The sequence below is a fragment of the Polypterus senegalus genome, chromosome 16 (genome assembly GCF_016835505.1).
Source record: "Polypterus senegalus isolate Bchr_013 chromosome 16, ASM1683550v1, whole genome shotgun sequence".
In the NCBI taxonomy this organism is placed as follows: domain Eukaryota; kingdom Metazoa; phylum Chordata; class Cladistia; order Polypteriformes; family Polypteridae; genus Polypterus; species Polypterus senegalus.
The window spans coordinates 38004884-38020342 of NC_053169.1; the positions used below are offsets into that span (position 1 = coordinate 38004884).

At 35.8% G+C, this 15459-nt stretch overlaps 1 protein-coding gene across 3 annotated transcripts in view; it reads left to right on the top strand.

Moving 5' to 3' along the window:
* thbs2a (thrombospondin 2a) overlaps positions 1 to 15459 on the top strand; it is a 73517-nt gene that overhangs the window by 36565 nt on the left and 21493 nt on the right. For all 3 annotated transcript variants that reach the window (XM_039737781.1, XM_039737782.1, XM_039737783.1), the window contains exons 13-16: positions 2817 to 3035; positions 9794 to 9901; positions 11165 to 11324; positions 14401 to 14519. In XM_039737781.1, the coding sequence (XP_039593715.1) occupies positions 2817 to 3035; positions 9794 to 9901; positions 11165 to 11324; positions 14401 to 14519 (606 nt within the window). The remainder of the gene's footprint in view (positions 1 to 2816; positions 3036 to 9793; positions 9902 to 11164; positions 11325 to 14400; positions 14520 to 15459) is intronic.

Below are 15459 nucleotides of genomic sequence, written 5' to 3' on the forward strand. Positions count from 1 at the left end.
CTTTTGTTAGTAAGATCTTCTTTTAGCATGACTTCAATTACATTCTGACTAAGGTTTATAGATTTCTGTATTGCTCTTTCCCTAACTGGACTTGGGTGTTATGTATGTGAATGTTTTACGGTTATACTAGTTGAGTCATCTGGTGTAGAAAATGGAGAAGTGGAAAGGTAAAAAGTAATTCCAGTATATACCGTTTTTCATATGTTTCCTAACTTAAAACTGGGGTGCATTTTAAACTTGAGGTATTTAATTGTCAAACCTCATTACACTTTCTGCAGCTAAAAAAATATGGAAAATAAGCTTCTGTGGACTTTTGAAAGAGAAAAATGTTTTGGTGTGTATTGGTCTTGTCTATGTAAGGAAAAAACAATGGTCTTGGTATACCCATGTATTCACTTTTAATTGTATGAAATTCTTTATAAAGGTACTTTCTTGCCTTAAAATATTTTTAAAAGAGGAGTGCGTCTTAATTCTGAGGGCATCTTAATTTGAAAGCAATACAGTATTATATATTACCAAACATTACCCCTAAATGTAATGCGTTTACCATATATACTCGCATATAAGTGGATTGTATGAGTTGAATGCAGAAAACTCATGCTATTGGTCCAAGAGATTATGACATGCTAACACCCACCTGAAAGAGTAACCATGGAGCACACTGCCTTTATTTTCTGTGTATTGTGACTGCGTGACCACACTGTAATACCCAAACTATTGCGAAGCAACGTTTGCGCAGTTTTGTGTTTTTTGTATCTCACACCCTCATACACCTTTATCATAAGAACATCCCTTATTTATGATGGAGCATTTAAACAGAAGAAAATATGAAGCTGGTTTTAAATTAAATGTTGTTGAAGTGGCGAAAGAAATTGGTAAGTGCACTGCTGCAACAAAATTTGATGTATCTGAGAAACTGATGTGAGATTGGAAGAAGCAAGAAGATGTAAAAAAATATGTAAGTTTAGTGTTTTTAAACAGGCGTACTAGTCAGGGTCTGGTTTCAAGACCTGACTTATACAAGAGTATATATGATAATACCTAACTACTATTAGTATTAGAAAACTTCTTAATATATTATTCTATTGTTTTTCTACTTGTAAAAAAAACTCAAAGTACAAATAAATAGCTTAGGAGACAATATGATCTGCGTCCATGAGAAAAATAGTGAAGGAAATGCCTGAGTAAAGATAAAGTCGAATGTAATGGATGGGAACTGAACTGCGATAACTTGGTGGAAATGCAAGTGTGGAAAAACACTACACCACCAACACACCCTGTACAGAACTGCGTCACTCTCAATAGAACACATTACAATATTTCATTCCACTTGCTTTTTTGAAACAGAAGCCCTATTAATGAGATTTGAGTCAGATGTGGTGTTACAAATATTTGCTCTCTCCTCAAGCCACCGACAGTCCTGTGAGAGACAATGCAGTAAGTTATAAGTCATAAACCTGACTTATGTTTAGAAGCCAAATTTAAACAACGTGGCTTTAAGCTGTGCATAAAGAACAGAGAAACAAACAGGTTGTGTGGTATATAGAAATAGTTTCCTATTGCTGTATTATGTATGAAAATCTGTACGTTGAATCATTCAGCCAAAGTAACATCATGGACAGGTGCAACTTTCTAGTATTTTTCAAAATATTACACTTTTCACTATGCTTATTAACTTAGTCATTTATATTTCTAGACTAGGTGTGGTTGACATGACATTCATTTGGACAGAGTGGGTACAAAAAATGACTGGAAAGATGGATAGAAGATCATCTGTAGACTAGAACTTCTAAGCATATAAACCTATTTTGTTATTTATTAGGTTGTTTGGACTTACATTCCGGAGAGACATACATGCCCAAGGGTGGTCTGAGGTGGTCTGTCTTGGTTTTAGAGTGTAACAGCTTGCTCACTGAGAAAAAAGAAATCAAACCTAATCAGACACTTCCTTGTATGAAGCATCTAAGGTATTTTTATGGTCTTACTTATATGGTTAGACTGTATAAGTGGAACCACAGGAAATATTAACTAATTACACTTGTTCAGAATAAATGGTAAAAAAGACACCATGCCTTTCATCATAATGTGAAGGTCATATTCTGTGAGGAAGACAGGCAAGGAATTAAATGAAAGTTTACTTTTTATAATCTTTAGTGAGCTGGACGTATAAGAGAAACTGCACTTAAAAAAGTAAATTGAATTGATATTTCGCTCCTTGTGTATGTCCCATGGTTTGATTTATTGTGAAACATAACATTTAAAAAGACAAACATCCTGATCTCAAGCTTGACTTTTTTTGCCAAAATGTTTTATTTTACCTCAGGTATAAGTGACAATAAAACTTAATTGAAAAGAATGCCTTGTCATCAAAACAGCAACTTTTCTTTTTTTAAAAAATAGTTTAGGCTGCTATAAAATATTTACAGCCTTTTATTTTGGAAGAGCCCCCCTTTGTCTGTTTTATTACAGCCTAATACTTAAGCTATTTACTGCACAACTACCATGCAGAGTTAATGGCATTTCATTCCAGACGCTACCAATTTGGCTGCATGCTTTAAAGGACCAACACAAAGCTTATCCTAAAGTAATAAAATGTTTAATTACAGAGTAAAGCATTGATGTTTAAAACATGATATCAGATATTTCTGAAGATAGAAAACTAATAATTTACAAACTGCTGTGCAGATCCTGGCTATATTTCAAACTAAAATCTCTGCATACATTTTATATAAATACCCCAAAAAATGTGTATTAATAAATTGACCAAGGAATCATTTGTTGACTATATCACAACAGGAACCTTTCTTGCCCCTTAGGTATGTGAACCTGAGAACCCATGCAAAGAGAAGACCCACAACTGCCACAAGTTTGCTGAATGTATTTACCTTGGCCACTTCAGCGATCCCATGTATAAATGTGAATGTAAGATTGGCTATGCTGGAGATGGAATCATTTGTGGAGAGGATTCGGACTTAGATGGCTGGCCTAACCAGAACCTCGTCTGTGCTGCTAATGCTACATACCACTGCAAGAAGGTAAGCTTTGACAAAGTGAAAGGAACGGAGATCTGTCTGTCTTCTGGCACTGAATTGTATTACAGCTATGTAATGCCTCAGGCCTTTAACCTAATTTGATTGAATCATAAATGGTATTGAAAAGTACTGAATTACAAGAGAGTAAATGGAATAAGAAGTGATGGAAATTCCAGTAGTCAGGAATAAAAGTGAATTGTTTATTATAATAGGTAGATTTACGCTGCTCACAGATGACACCTTAGACTACTGGATTTTTTTCCCCCTTTTTTAAGTAGTGTTTATGCAGGTGGCTTTTAGCAAAAGTTAAAGGAATGTCATTTGTTTGGCTCCCTGGGGACCCTAACAGCTCTAACTAAGAACCAGCAGTGTTCAGTGTGGCTGGCAGGAACAATAAATTGTTTGTAATAACTATAAAACCCCTAGAACACTGAGAGTGACAACACAGAGAAACACTAAAGGATTATAGGCAAATAAATGAGTTCTGTAAATGAATAATTGGTTTGGTATAAAAACTATTTATTTCTTAATTGCATATAATGCTGAATCAAACCTGCGAAACAGATGATAATGGCAAATAATGGTAATGATAAAAAATCATTTTTACTGTAGTAAAGAATTGAATGAGGTGACCCCAGAAGCTCGATCCAGTTCTTTCCCAGCTAGGCGTGGGTTTTCTCTGTCTGGCTAATTTAGTTTCATCCCACATCTGAAAAATCCATGATATTATCCTGAGTTATTTTATTTCTACTGCCCACTGCTGCAGTGATAAGTTTAACCTCGCCACACCCTATAACCGAAAAATCTTGTTTAGGAAATGTATGGATGGTTAGAAAAAAAAATCTATAAAAACAAAATAGAAGTTTAATAAAAAAAACATACCACATTTTATAAGATAAAAAGTAAAAAAAACCTGAATCAATAGCATAATATATTATTAGTAGCAGTTGCAGTAGTGGTGTTGCCACATTAGCAGAATGGAATGAAATTCATACTTGCATGTCTGACCACCGCACAACATCTTGCAACTCTCCAGCACAACAATAAACACGAATGTATTAGAAATGATTTATTATAATAGAAAACACAAATCAGCTTACCTCAGGGGATAGCAGTGGTGCTATTGGTTACTACTTAATTGAAGGATTTATTGTTCCAATAGCATTTGCATAAACTATATAAAATATTGAGTAAAACTATATAAAATATTGAATGTGGCCAATAGGGATATTCTCATTTGTTCTCCCAAACAAAATGCTATTTTTCTGTAACTGTTTTAAAATTAGGTTAAGAGGTGCACACTTTTTAATGGATTATTTATTAGTAACTTCACCAAGAAATGTTAGAGCTAGCCAGCTAACCTTCCATCTTTTCATTTTATTTTTAATCATATGCTCAGCAGTCTTGATTCTGAAACATGAGGACTGTGGTTGGGGGTTTGTGATTGGGGGGTTAGCTGTTGTCTGGGTGAATATTTACATTCAGAGACCTTTCTGAGGGGTCACCTTTCACCTTTCCTGTTAAACATTTTAAGGTTGGTTTTGTTGTTCAAATTGCTTAAAGTCAGAACACATGAGGAAAGAATGTAAAGTATGTTTTAGCTGATTTAAAAACACATTAAATTCATTTATTCTTCAAACCTACTTATTCCAGTGCAGGCTTGTGAGGAGCCACAGGCCATCCTGATGGCATTAGTAGCAAGGCAGGAACCAGGCTTGAATGGTCTTCTATGCCATCGCTGGTCACATCTTCTCCAATCCAACCATTTTATGAATTACCAGTCATCTTCAAGTGTACATCTTTGAAATGTGGATGAGAACCAGAGTGTCTGGATTAACCACACTTTGGTGGTTTCTTTCTATTGATTTAAAGATATTTTCAGTTGCTTATAAACAGTCTGTGAACATAGAGTAAAGCCAAAAATTAGAAAGACGAACTCTTTATTAAAAAAAGAAGAAAGGGTAGGCCTATTACACAGGGTAGATTAAAAGTAACCAAGTAAACCAAACCTTGGCTGCCCACACTGTGCCTATCTAAATATAGTATTTATTATTCACTATTTGAGACATTTGGTGCCTACTGCATCAACCCACATATAAATCCACATATAAATCACAATAACCTAAATCATCCTAACTGTACCTTCCATAGTGTAGTCTTAGTCTCGCTTCAAGCATTTTCTACATTATTCCTTATGATTACTTTCGGCTTTTAAACCCTGGCCAAAAATTACTTCCAGGGAAGGTCTAGTTATCATTTCTGGGGTCAGGAGTGGCCTAGTGAATACCCTGCAGTTCTGGACCCCAGCCTTATCTTAAAGCTCCAGAGAATACCCTGGTTACTTGCCTATCATAAAGGGAAGAGGAAGCCATGACTTACTAATTAGGGCTCTCTGCTGTGACCTAGCAGCTTGTAAGATTCTTGTCCTGTCTCCATTGTCCCATGAAGTCCTCCATTTACATCTAAGCCCCAGGAATAATCATCTCAAATTCTGCCTCCCTAATCATCCCCTGTCCCTTACTGACTATCTATCTGTCTCAACCCTTTGCCACCTAACAGCTAATGTGTGGTGAGCATACTGGTGCAAAAATGGCAGCAGTCGCATCAACCAAGTGAATGTTACACATTGATGGTGGCTCAAGTGGTTGTACTTTGATTAGGTTAGAAAAGCACTATATAAATATAAGTGCTTCTTCAAGCTTCTGTTGTTGGTGGTCCCCTCATTGTATTGGTATCATCTATCCACATCTCTGCCACAAAGGAATAATAAAAGTAGCTTGTAGAATTCTTGTCCTGTTTCCTGTCACCCCATGTTCTATATTTCAAAAAATATATATATTACACAATATATTATATTACATCTGCAAAATTACCCTTATAACTCATGTTAAGTTTTCCTTAGTTTGGTATCATGGAATATGGTGTTGCCTGCAAGACCCTTTCCTATTGTTGACTGCTTTTCTGAGCAAATATTGAGGGTGTTGCATTTTTGTTATATGAAAGGAATGCTAATACAGATAATCCAAACATCAAACTAAAAAGACAACTGTAATCTATGATTGATTTAGTATGAAATTAAATGACTTAGTAACTTGAAGATAATAAGCAACTGACTAAAAAGTCAACTGGGGGTTATCATAAGAAGTGTGGATTTATTGTTAAAGGGTACTTGCTCACTGTGAGGCACTGAAAGGTCAGAATCGAATCCTTCTGGCGTCAGTGAGGGGCTATGAAGATTTCACTGCTTCCTTCCAGTCTGTCTGGTTTGTTACAAAGCAGTCATATTTCTCAAAGAAGCTGAAACTATTCATATTATTACTCAAAATATGTTCTCAGGAGTGATTAGTGCAGGAGCCGGTCCTGAAGGCTCTCAGTGGCTACAGGTTTTTGCCACCACAAATCTCACATTCATAACGGTGACTGTCTGCTTTTGCATTCAGGTTTCCTTTCAAAGTGTATTACAGTGCCTCATATTCATATTGTTTTCAAATATTTCAGATACGATGTATTCATCCTTTCAATTAAAAGTAATTAACATTTAATGATGAAAGACACAGCTGGAAAAAGCAATGGATTATGGTTTTCACTTCTAGCTACTCATTATAAGATGGTCAATGCTTACTTCTAAAATGTTTCAAGTAATCCACCTTGCATTGGCAATTAATACAAAAAAAAGTTTCTACATTTTGGTGGTGTTATATTTCATTCTGTAAGTATACAGTAAGTTATATTTCATTCTATAAATGTAAGTAAAGAACTAAGTCTTTTTTAATCAAGATACTGGAGTAATGAGTAATTGTAATGGAAATCTTTAAAAGGTGGTCATCAGGATGGATCTTGATCATCACTTAATATGTTAGTATATGTAAGTTGAATGATCCTAAAATATGTGCATATACTGAATAAACAAAGAATCTTTTGTAAATCAATAGTGTATCTTTATACAGCAAAAATGCAGAAGAACAGCGATTTCAAGCTCTGTGCTTATCGCATAATTAGACTTGTTTTAACTTTTCCAAAAGTAAAATCTTCGCAAACATTCCTTTTTTCCATCTGTGTTGTTTAAGATAGCTAACAGGCACTCATCGCTATCAGCGTAGCCAACACCTCTCAAAATACTCTGTTTCTTCCTTAAACGCAGCCCCTTGGAAGACTGAACATTTTAACAACTTAAAGGTCACTCACAGACAACATTGCATGCCCTCTAACTCAGAATAACACTGGAGTAAGTAGAAAAACAATCCGGTTTAATTCCAGGTCTTTTATTTACATTTAAATAAATGCCAATAAGACATAAAACATAAAAGAACACTGTGGGGTAAAAGAGTTTAATATAAATTGACTTTTAACTTGAAAGCAAAAAGTAGGCTTGTAAATTTTTGTGCTATGTCAGTTGGAATGCTTTAGAGGAAGACAGCATGGCTTTTTCACTTTTATGAGTCCATGTAAAATATCGTTCATATACAGGAGAGTAAATGAATGAGTGTTTTATCATTTTCAAACACCAAATTTGAATGAAAAATTCTGAATTGTTATTAAGCAGGAAAATGCAAAAACCATTAATTTCTGACTGGGTGCAGTGTGCTCGGCTGGGGGGGATGGAATTTGCTGACTTAGCACTTAGACAATAAACACGGCTAAGATAATTGGTAATTGTTTCAATGCCGTGCTAAAAATAAGGTCTGCATGATTTCTGACCAAATGTTTTACTTTTCATAGGCCTATTCATTCTGCTAAACATAAGACATGCGCATATTTATTTGTGGCCACACCATTCTGGGCAAATGTAAAACAGACGTCACTGTTAAAATGAAGGCAAGCTTCTATACATTCTTCAGTTTACTTTAAATACAAGGTTAAAGGATGATGTCATTTTTGTAAGTAATTTTTTTTATATATTTTTAAAGAAAAAATAAAGAGAATAAAGTCTCCAACCCACTGGCGCCAACCAATTTCAGACATAATTGAGAAAACAAGTAGAGAAAAACTCTGTGTCACCCCACACACCCTGATTAGAGTAAAAAAAAACAGTTTGTAATAAGAGCAATTTGTTTTTCTAAAGATGATATAATGGATAGAAAGAAGAAACTAATATAAGCAGCTGGAAGTTCCAAACAAGTTAAGTTACCAAGTCAGTTCCTATAGGCATTTATTAATCTTGGTTTTTCCAGCGAGATGCCTGGAGGATGTTTTCAGCTAAAGAACTTACCGAGATCTTTTTTTTTTTAATTAATGCATAAAAAGGTGTATGATGGAAATCAAGAAGTAAAAAATCTGTATAGAACAAGCAATAAAACCGCCCACAAAAAGGGTGGAAATGGAAGATCACAAAGACTCAGCAGGAGAACAGGACTAAAACATGAAAAAAAAAACTTTAAGAGAACACAAATTACAAACTAGGCCAGGGGTTTAAACCCATTAAACATTGCTTTAATACAGTTGTATAAACCTTATGGATAATTTTATACTGAATAAATTGCTGCTGCTGCGGTGGGCTGGCACCCTGCCCATGGTTTGTTTCCTGCCTTGAGCCCTGTGCTGGCTGGGATTGGCTCTAGCAGACCCCCGTGACCCTGTAGTTAGGTTATAGCGAGTTGGATAATGGATGGATAAATTGCTGATTAGAATTTTTTATGTAATTTTTGACTTCTTTAAAAATTGAATCCAAGCTTAAGGCTTGGGGTTGATTTGAATCCCATTTGCCTGAAACAGTAAGACGTCTCTTACCTGCAACACAAAGATGTGTGTATAGTTGTAGAAAAAAAATTGAGAAAAGGGTGAGAAAAAAAGGGGACAATAGGTAGATAAACATTGTTACAAGTAATGATCTTAGCTGTAGATAAAAGAAAAGTGTAAAGGAAGGTGATGAAGGTTTAGAAGAAAAATCGTGGAATGAAGGAACCCCAACTCCCCCAAAAAGACCAAGACTTTATGACCATCACCCTCTGAACCCCACCTCATCAATCCCCAGCCCCCTTGCTACATCCACCTACCCTCCCCTCCTTATTTACTATATATTGCCTTGGATTCCTGTAAGTCTAATAATGTTCCTCTGATGATGATTTTTGGTAGGAATCAAAAGCATATGAATAAATATATATATATATATATATATATATATATATATATATATATATATATATGTTTTAAGATATTTGATTCATTTCCTCCTTTGTGGATTTCCAACTACAAATATGCTGACCGTATCACAGACCTTTTCTTCCATATATTGTCAAATAATAAGGCAGCAGACATAAAAAGGTTAGGAAATGGCCAGCCTGTACACTTGAAAAAACGGTATGCAAAAAAGAATCACGTCTTAAAAGGCAGGAGTCCAAAACAGAACTGAGCTAACAGGGTGAGTCTGGTCTATAAATATGGCAGAAAACAGGAAGAGGTGGGATTAGGAAGACTGGGATGGAAGTGATGTCTCCCATAGAGGAGAAAGATGACAACACCAACCCCTGGACTGACAGAAAAACACTATTTGAGCTCATAAACCATCATGTGCACGTGTGTGAAAATATCTATATTTATTGCTCCCTTGGCTCAACAATTTCCTATTCCCAGGCTCAGTTTTATTTTGTCATCTGCTGGTGCTTTACACTGTCTAACTTTCGGTGAACAGGTAATGGAGCTCCAACCTCCAGCTTCAAAGTCAATGCCTTACTTAATAGGCAATCAGGTTTTAATTAAAGTAATATTTAGTTGCATTTTATAAAATTCATGTTATAAAGAGTTGTTTTCCTTTTATTTCATAGGACAACTGTCCAAGCCTGCCAAACTCTGGCCAAGAAGACTTTGATAATGATGGCCAGGGCGATGCTTGCGACAAAGATGACGACAACGATGGTATTGTGGATGAAAGGGTAACTTTAACTTTTATTGGTTTGCTTTTTCACATAACATTAATATTTTACAGCATTATATTAACGTTGTAAATACACCACATCAACGTTAAAACAAAAAATAAAGCCACAAGGCTCTTTTTGCTCCTTAACTGAAGGCATAGTATCTGGGAAGTGAAATTATTAAGAGATGCTAAAGAGCTACAAGTTGAAGATATGTTTTTTTATTATAAAGTGAGAAAGGGAATTTGTTGCACTGCACTTTTATAATTTTATTTGGAAGATCCTCATTACTTGATGGAAGATTAAAAAATTGCCATCTCTGCAGAGACTCTAAACTTGCAATGTTCAAAGTGAAACTGGAATATAGAGTACCATAAACTACTCTCAGGGACAAACGCGTTTCATTCTATGTAGCCACAAAAACAGCATTCATAGTCAACTGGTGCATTGACATAGGTATGAAGAAGCCCCACTTATGTTGACTATTTCATTGGCTGAAATTACTTCATGTTAGTATGTCAGAGGGTGGATGTGCAGCATATAGTAAGTTTTTAATAATATACGTTTTCTCCATATACTTTCCTACTTCCAGTGTATTGAGAGTGTATCCCATAACTAAGTCTTCCTTCTTAAACAACTTCATATTAGATGAATTATTTTTGTATGAACCACTGTGGTCTTTGCTAGGCCATTATCATTATAGAAAACTGTAACTAAAATGGCTAAAAAAGCATTTTGTTAAATAAAATTAACGAAATTAAAGATAGACTAAACTGAAATGAAAATCTCTATACACTGAAACTATCCATCCATTTTCTAACCCGCTGAATCCGAATACAGGGTCACGGGGGTCCGCTACACTGAAACTAACTGAAATAAAATTATCATGGGTGGAAAGGAAGATCTGTTGTTTTTATTGTTTTGAATAAAGCCAATGTCCCCTCTAAGGTGAAGCCATATGTGGGTCTGCACAACTTAGTAGTGCACAAATGAGTGACTCTGGCAATTCCCCAGCTAAAACTTTACAAACGAGGGATGGCAACACAGCCCTCCTCCTGGTAATCAGCTATTAAAACTTGGCATGGAAAGCCCATGGCAAATCTTTTGAAAGCTGACATTAAAGTTACCTGATTAGTTTTGTTTTACACCCGCTCATCATGAATGTTATTTGTGCACAGTTAGCTAAAAATTACAAAATTACTTTTATTCTGACTTACTTTTAGAACTGCCATAGGTCAAAGCAATCAACAACTTTCTAACTCATCTCTCTGTTTTTTTTAGGATAACTGTCCCCTGCTATACAATCCCCGTCAGTTTGACTATGACAAGGATGATGTTGGCGACCGTTGTGACAACTGTCCCTATGAACACAATCCTGCCCAGATTGATACTGACAACAATGGGGAAGGAGATGCCTGTGCTGTGGATATTGATGGTGATGGTAAGTAATGTCAGTGCCTAGAATAGTAAACTCGTCCCTCTTCTTTCTTTTTGCCATGTTAGATCTGAAGATGTGAAAGTAAATGTCTCACTGGACAGTAGGACAACGTTAGAAAAGAAAAACACATCAATGAATGCAAAAATAACAAGTCAAAAATATTAACTGTTTATCTTATAATAGGATGGATTTTAAACTGATAATAATAATTCTTTACATTTATATGGTGCTTTACACACTTCTCAAACTACCCTTCATAGTGAGTGAGGAGTCACAACCACCATGTGACTCCAGCCATTTTTGCTCCAGTATGCTCACCACACATTAGCTGTTAGGTGGTGATGAGGTGAGAGATAATTAGCCAGTTAGAGACAGGGTATGATTAGGGGTTCAGAATGACCAGGCTGTGGTGGGCAATTTAGCCTGGACATCAGGATACACCCAACTCTTTACAAAGAAATCCAAAAGATGTTTTATGACCACAGAGAGTCAGGACCTTGATTTTACATCTCACCCCAAAGACAATGCCATTTTTTACAACACAGTGTCACTGCACTGGTGAATTAGGATCCACATTCAGACGAACATCTCTTCCATCAGCAACCCAAGCTTTTCCTGGTTGGTCTCCCATCCAAGGACTGACTGGGCCCAAACATGCTTAGCTTCAGGTGGATGACCTTTTCTTTCACTGCAAACTGAGCCATTACATTGCATACTTTAGAAGTATTTACTATGTAAAGAACTAGAATGTTTTACATTAAATGCCTGACCTGTGTTATGGTTTATGCAGCCCAGTCTCCAACATACTTAACATGTTCACTTAATAAATCAGTTAACTGCATTTCACATTTATACAGAAGCATTTTATTAGTTTTTGTCTTTGTATATATCCCTTATACCCTCCTTTCACTTCAATGCCAACCATATAGGAATTAAATATGCATACTATTTTAAAGATTCACCTCCCATCCAAGGATCGCTTAAGTCACTACTATACTCGGAGTACCGGGGAAAGTACCTTCAGGAAATGCACCGATGAATAAATATACTTCCTCCTAATGTCTTACTAATATTTGTTTGTTCATATAACATAAAAACAGTTTTCACATATAAATCTATACTCCACTTCCACAGAGAACAGCAAAAGAAGATGCCTGAGGTTTAGAAAGCCACTGCTGACAAGTGTTTAGTTGATAAATTGAATATGCAGTAGCACAGCTATCAATATATTGTCTGCAATGTCTTCTCTATCTATCTATCTATCTATCTATCTATCTATCTATCTATCTATCTATCTATCTATCTATCTATCTATCTATCTATTATCCAACCCACTATATCCTAACTACAGGGTCACGGGGGTCTGCTGGAGCTAATCCCAGCCAACACAGGGCGCAAGGCAGGAAACAAACCCCAGGCAGGGTGCCAGCCCACTGCAAAGCACACATACACACACACACACACCCCAAACACACACTAGGCACAATTTAGAATCGCCAATGCACCTGACCTGCATGTCTTTGGGAGGAAACTGGAGCACCCAGAGGAAACGGGCGCGCCCGGAGGAAACCCACACACAGGGAGAACATGCAAACTCCACGCAGGGAGGACCTGGAAACTGAATGCAGGTCTCCTTACTGCGAGGCAGCAGTGCTACCACTGCGCCACCGTGCTGCCCTCTATCTATCTATCTATCTATCTATCTATCTATCTATCTATCTATCTATCTATCTATCTATCTATCTATATATCCATTCTTTTGATATGTAATGTAAGACCATTTCTGGATCATGTTTGCTCATTTATTGCAAAATTTTATAATTAGAAGAACATGCACAAAATTTTGTTCCCTGGGAAAAGTTAAAAATGTTTTAGTTGATGAGAAGCTTTGAATATCTAAGAATTGAATTTATAATCCATACATTCTGTGAGTTCTTTCAGATTAATAAGAATTATATCAGTACGAACCCACAGAGATGGCTGGTTGTCTTCATTCTTTTGGTTATACATACAGTATTCTAGCTATCTGTTCTCATTATATTACATTAACCATACCAATACTGCTGTAATTGTACTTTTTCCTTATCATGCTTTTTGGTTGAAATATATTGTTTTATAATATATGGTGCAATAGCCATTGAACATATTTTGTGTAAATTCTGTTTTTCTCACAAGCTATACAGTACATGATCCCTGTGACCCTGGATTAAGGTCACTTGCAGGTGTATAGATCTTCAGCGCTTAAAACGCCCCAGTGACAACACTCTCCTTTTCCTTTTTTTGCATGCAAGAATTCAATTAGACATTTGCCCCCAACACGTCTTACATCTTGCTATATACCATTTGAACAACCTCAATTAATTCTGCTGTTGTAGTTGATTTGTTGTTGTTATTTAAATGGTGTATACCAAGAAAATAAACTTTGCATCTCCTGAATGATGAACAGTTTTCTGGTATAAACCTGCTTTACAGCCAGTTTACAATATACTGAATTTTAACTTTTGATGAAGCATATTGTCATACTGCATTCAATAAAGTTGTTTGCTGTTTATGAAAAGTATAGTCAGTTGCAAAATTTCAACTAAAATCTTGGATATTGCCTGTTGAATATAAAAGGCTGTAGGATGTTTTCATTGAAATGAAAGTCGGCAGGCGTTTATCTTGAACTGACTATGATTGATTTACTGAGGAACCCTTAAGAGTGGCTGGAAATAGTATATGCTGAATCAAACACCATTGAGGAGTAACTCTATGAAAATCTCAAAAATGGTTTATTTGCCTGATGTGGCCTTTCCCTTACAAAGATTACTGAATCTTAAATAAAATTGGTATAAATAACAGGCATCCTAATCTTTCCTAGTAATGGTGGGTCAGTGTTTACATCAATGGCAGCTTAAACACTTGTTAGTTTTTTGCTTACTCTTGAATCTCACCTGTGTAATATGAGAGTTCAAACAATACACATGGACATGTTTTTAATTTGCTCCTTTAGAAATTAGATGAAGTTACACTAAATACAATGAGCAGTAAGCAGCTTCTATTGTTCCACTCCAAAGATATTCTCTATTTTCTGTTACAGAAATTCTGAATGAACACGATAACTGTCCTTATGTATACAATACTGACCAGAAGGACACAGATCTAGATGGAGTGGGAGATCAGTGTGACAACTGCCCACTGGTGCACAATCCTGACCAGGTACAGTAGCACAGTTTCATTATTTAAATAACAGAAGCAGTAGTACAGTAGCACAGTGGTTAATGCTACCTTCTTACTATTTTATGATCCCTGGTTTCAGTTCACAAGGTGGTTGCTCTCCATGTGGAGTCTACATGTTTAATTAATGTGCATATTGATATTCTCTGGTTTTGAACTACATTTTAAAGATATGCATGTCTGTGTGGGCCTGAAATGAATGAGCGTTGTTGTGTGCACTTTGGGTTGGACTAACAGCCCCCCTAGGGTTGGTTCCTATGTTGTGGTCAATGATACCAGAAAAGACTGTCTGCCATTAACCCAACTCTGTAAGGGGTTAGAAAATGAATGGATGGAAGAATGGATATATATTTTGGCAAACCCAGTGTCAAATAACCTTGACAACACCTGATATTTTAATAAAATATTACAATATCAGGTGAAACTTAAACTATTTTTTGCTACATAATAAAGATATGCTTCAGCACAGATCTGTATTTCAAATTGATTTTTTAATACCTTGAGGATTGTCTAAAATTCCTGAAACTCATATCTGCTTCATTTGTAGCAAAAAAAGTAAGAAAACAGAAAAACGAATCTGAATTTGCTTTCAGCAATACATTTATTTTTGCTTTTTCAAATCTCTGATGCAACATGATTAAGAGTGTAAAATGTAACCTGTGGGTTGATTTTTTTTCATGCCGTCTCACCTTGTTTAGACACAAATTAATTAAATTCTATTCTAAATCAGGCGTGTTACTAGTTAGTGCCCAATAACGAATATGTCTTACCCTGATGGAAAAGCCATCGTTCTACTCCAGCTCTTGAAAAAACAGCTTAGCACTGCAGCAATGAAGGATCAAGAAAAATGTTTTGCTTTGCTCACATTGATATGCTGTATTTATTAATCTAGTTCAATTTTAATCAAATATGCATATTAGAA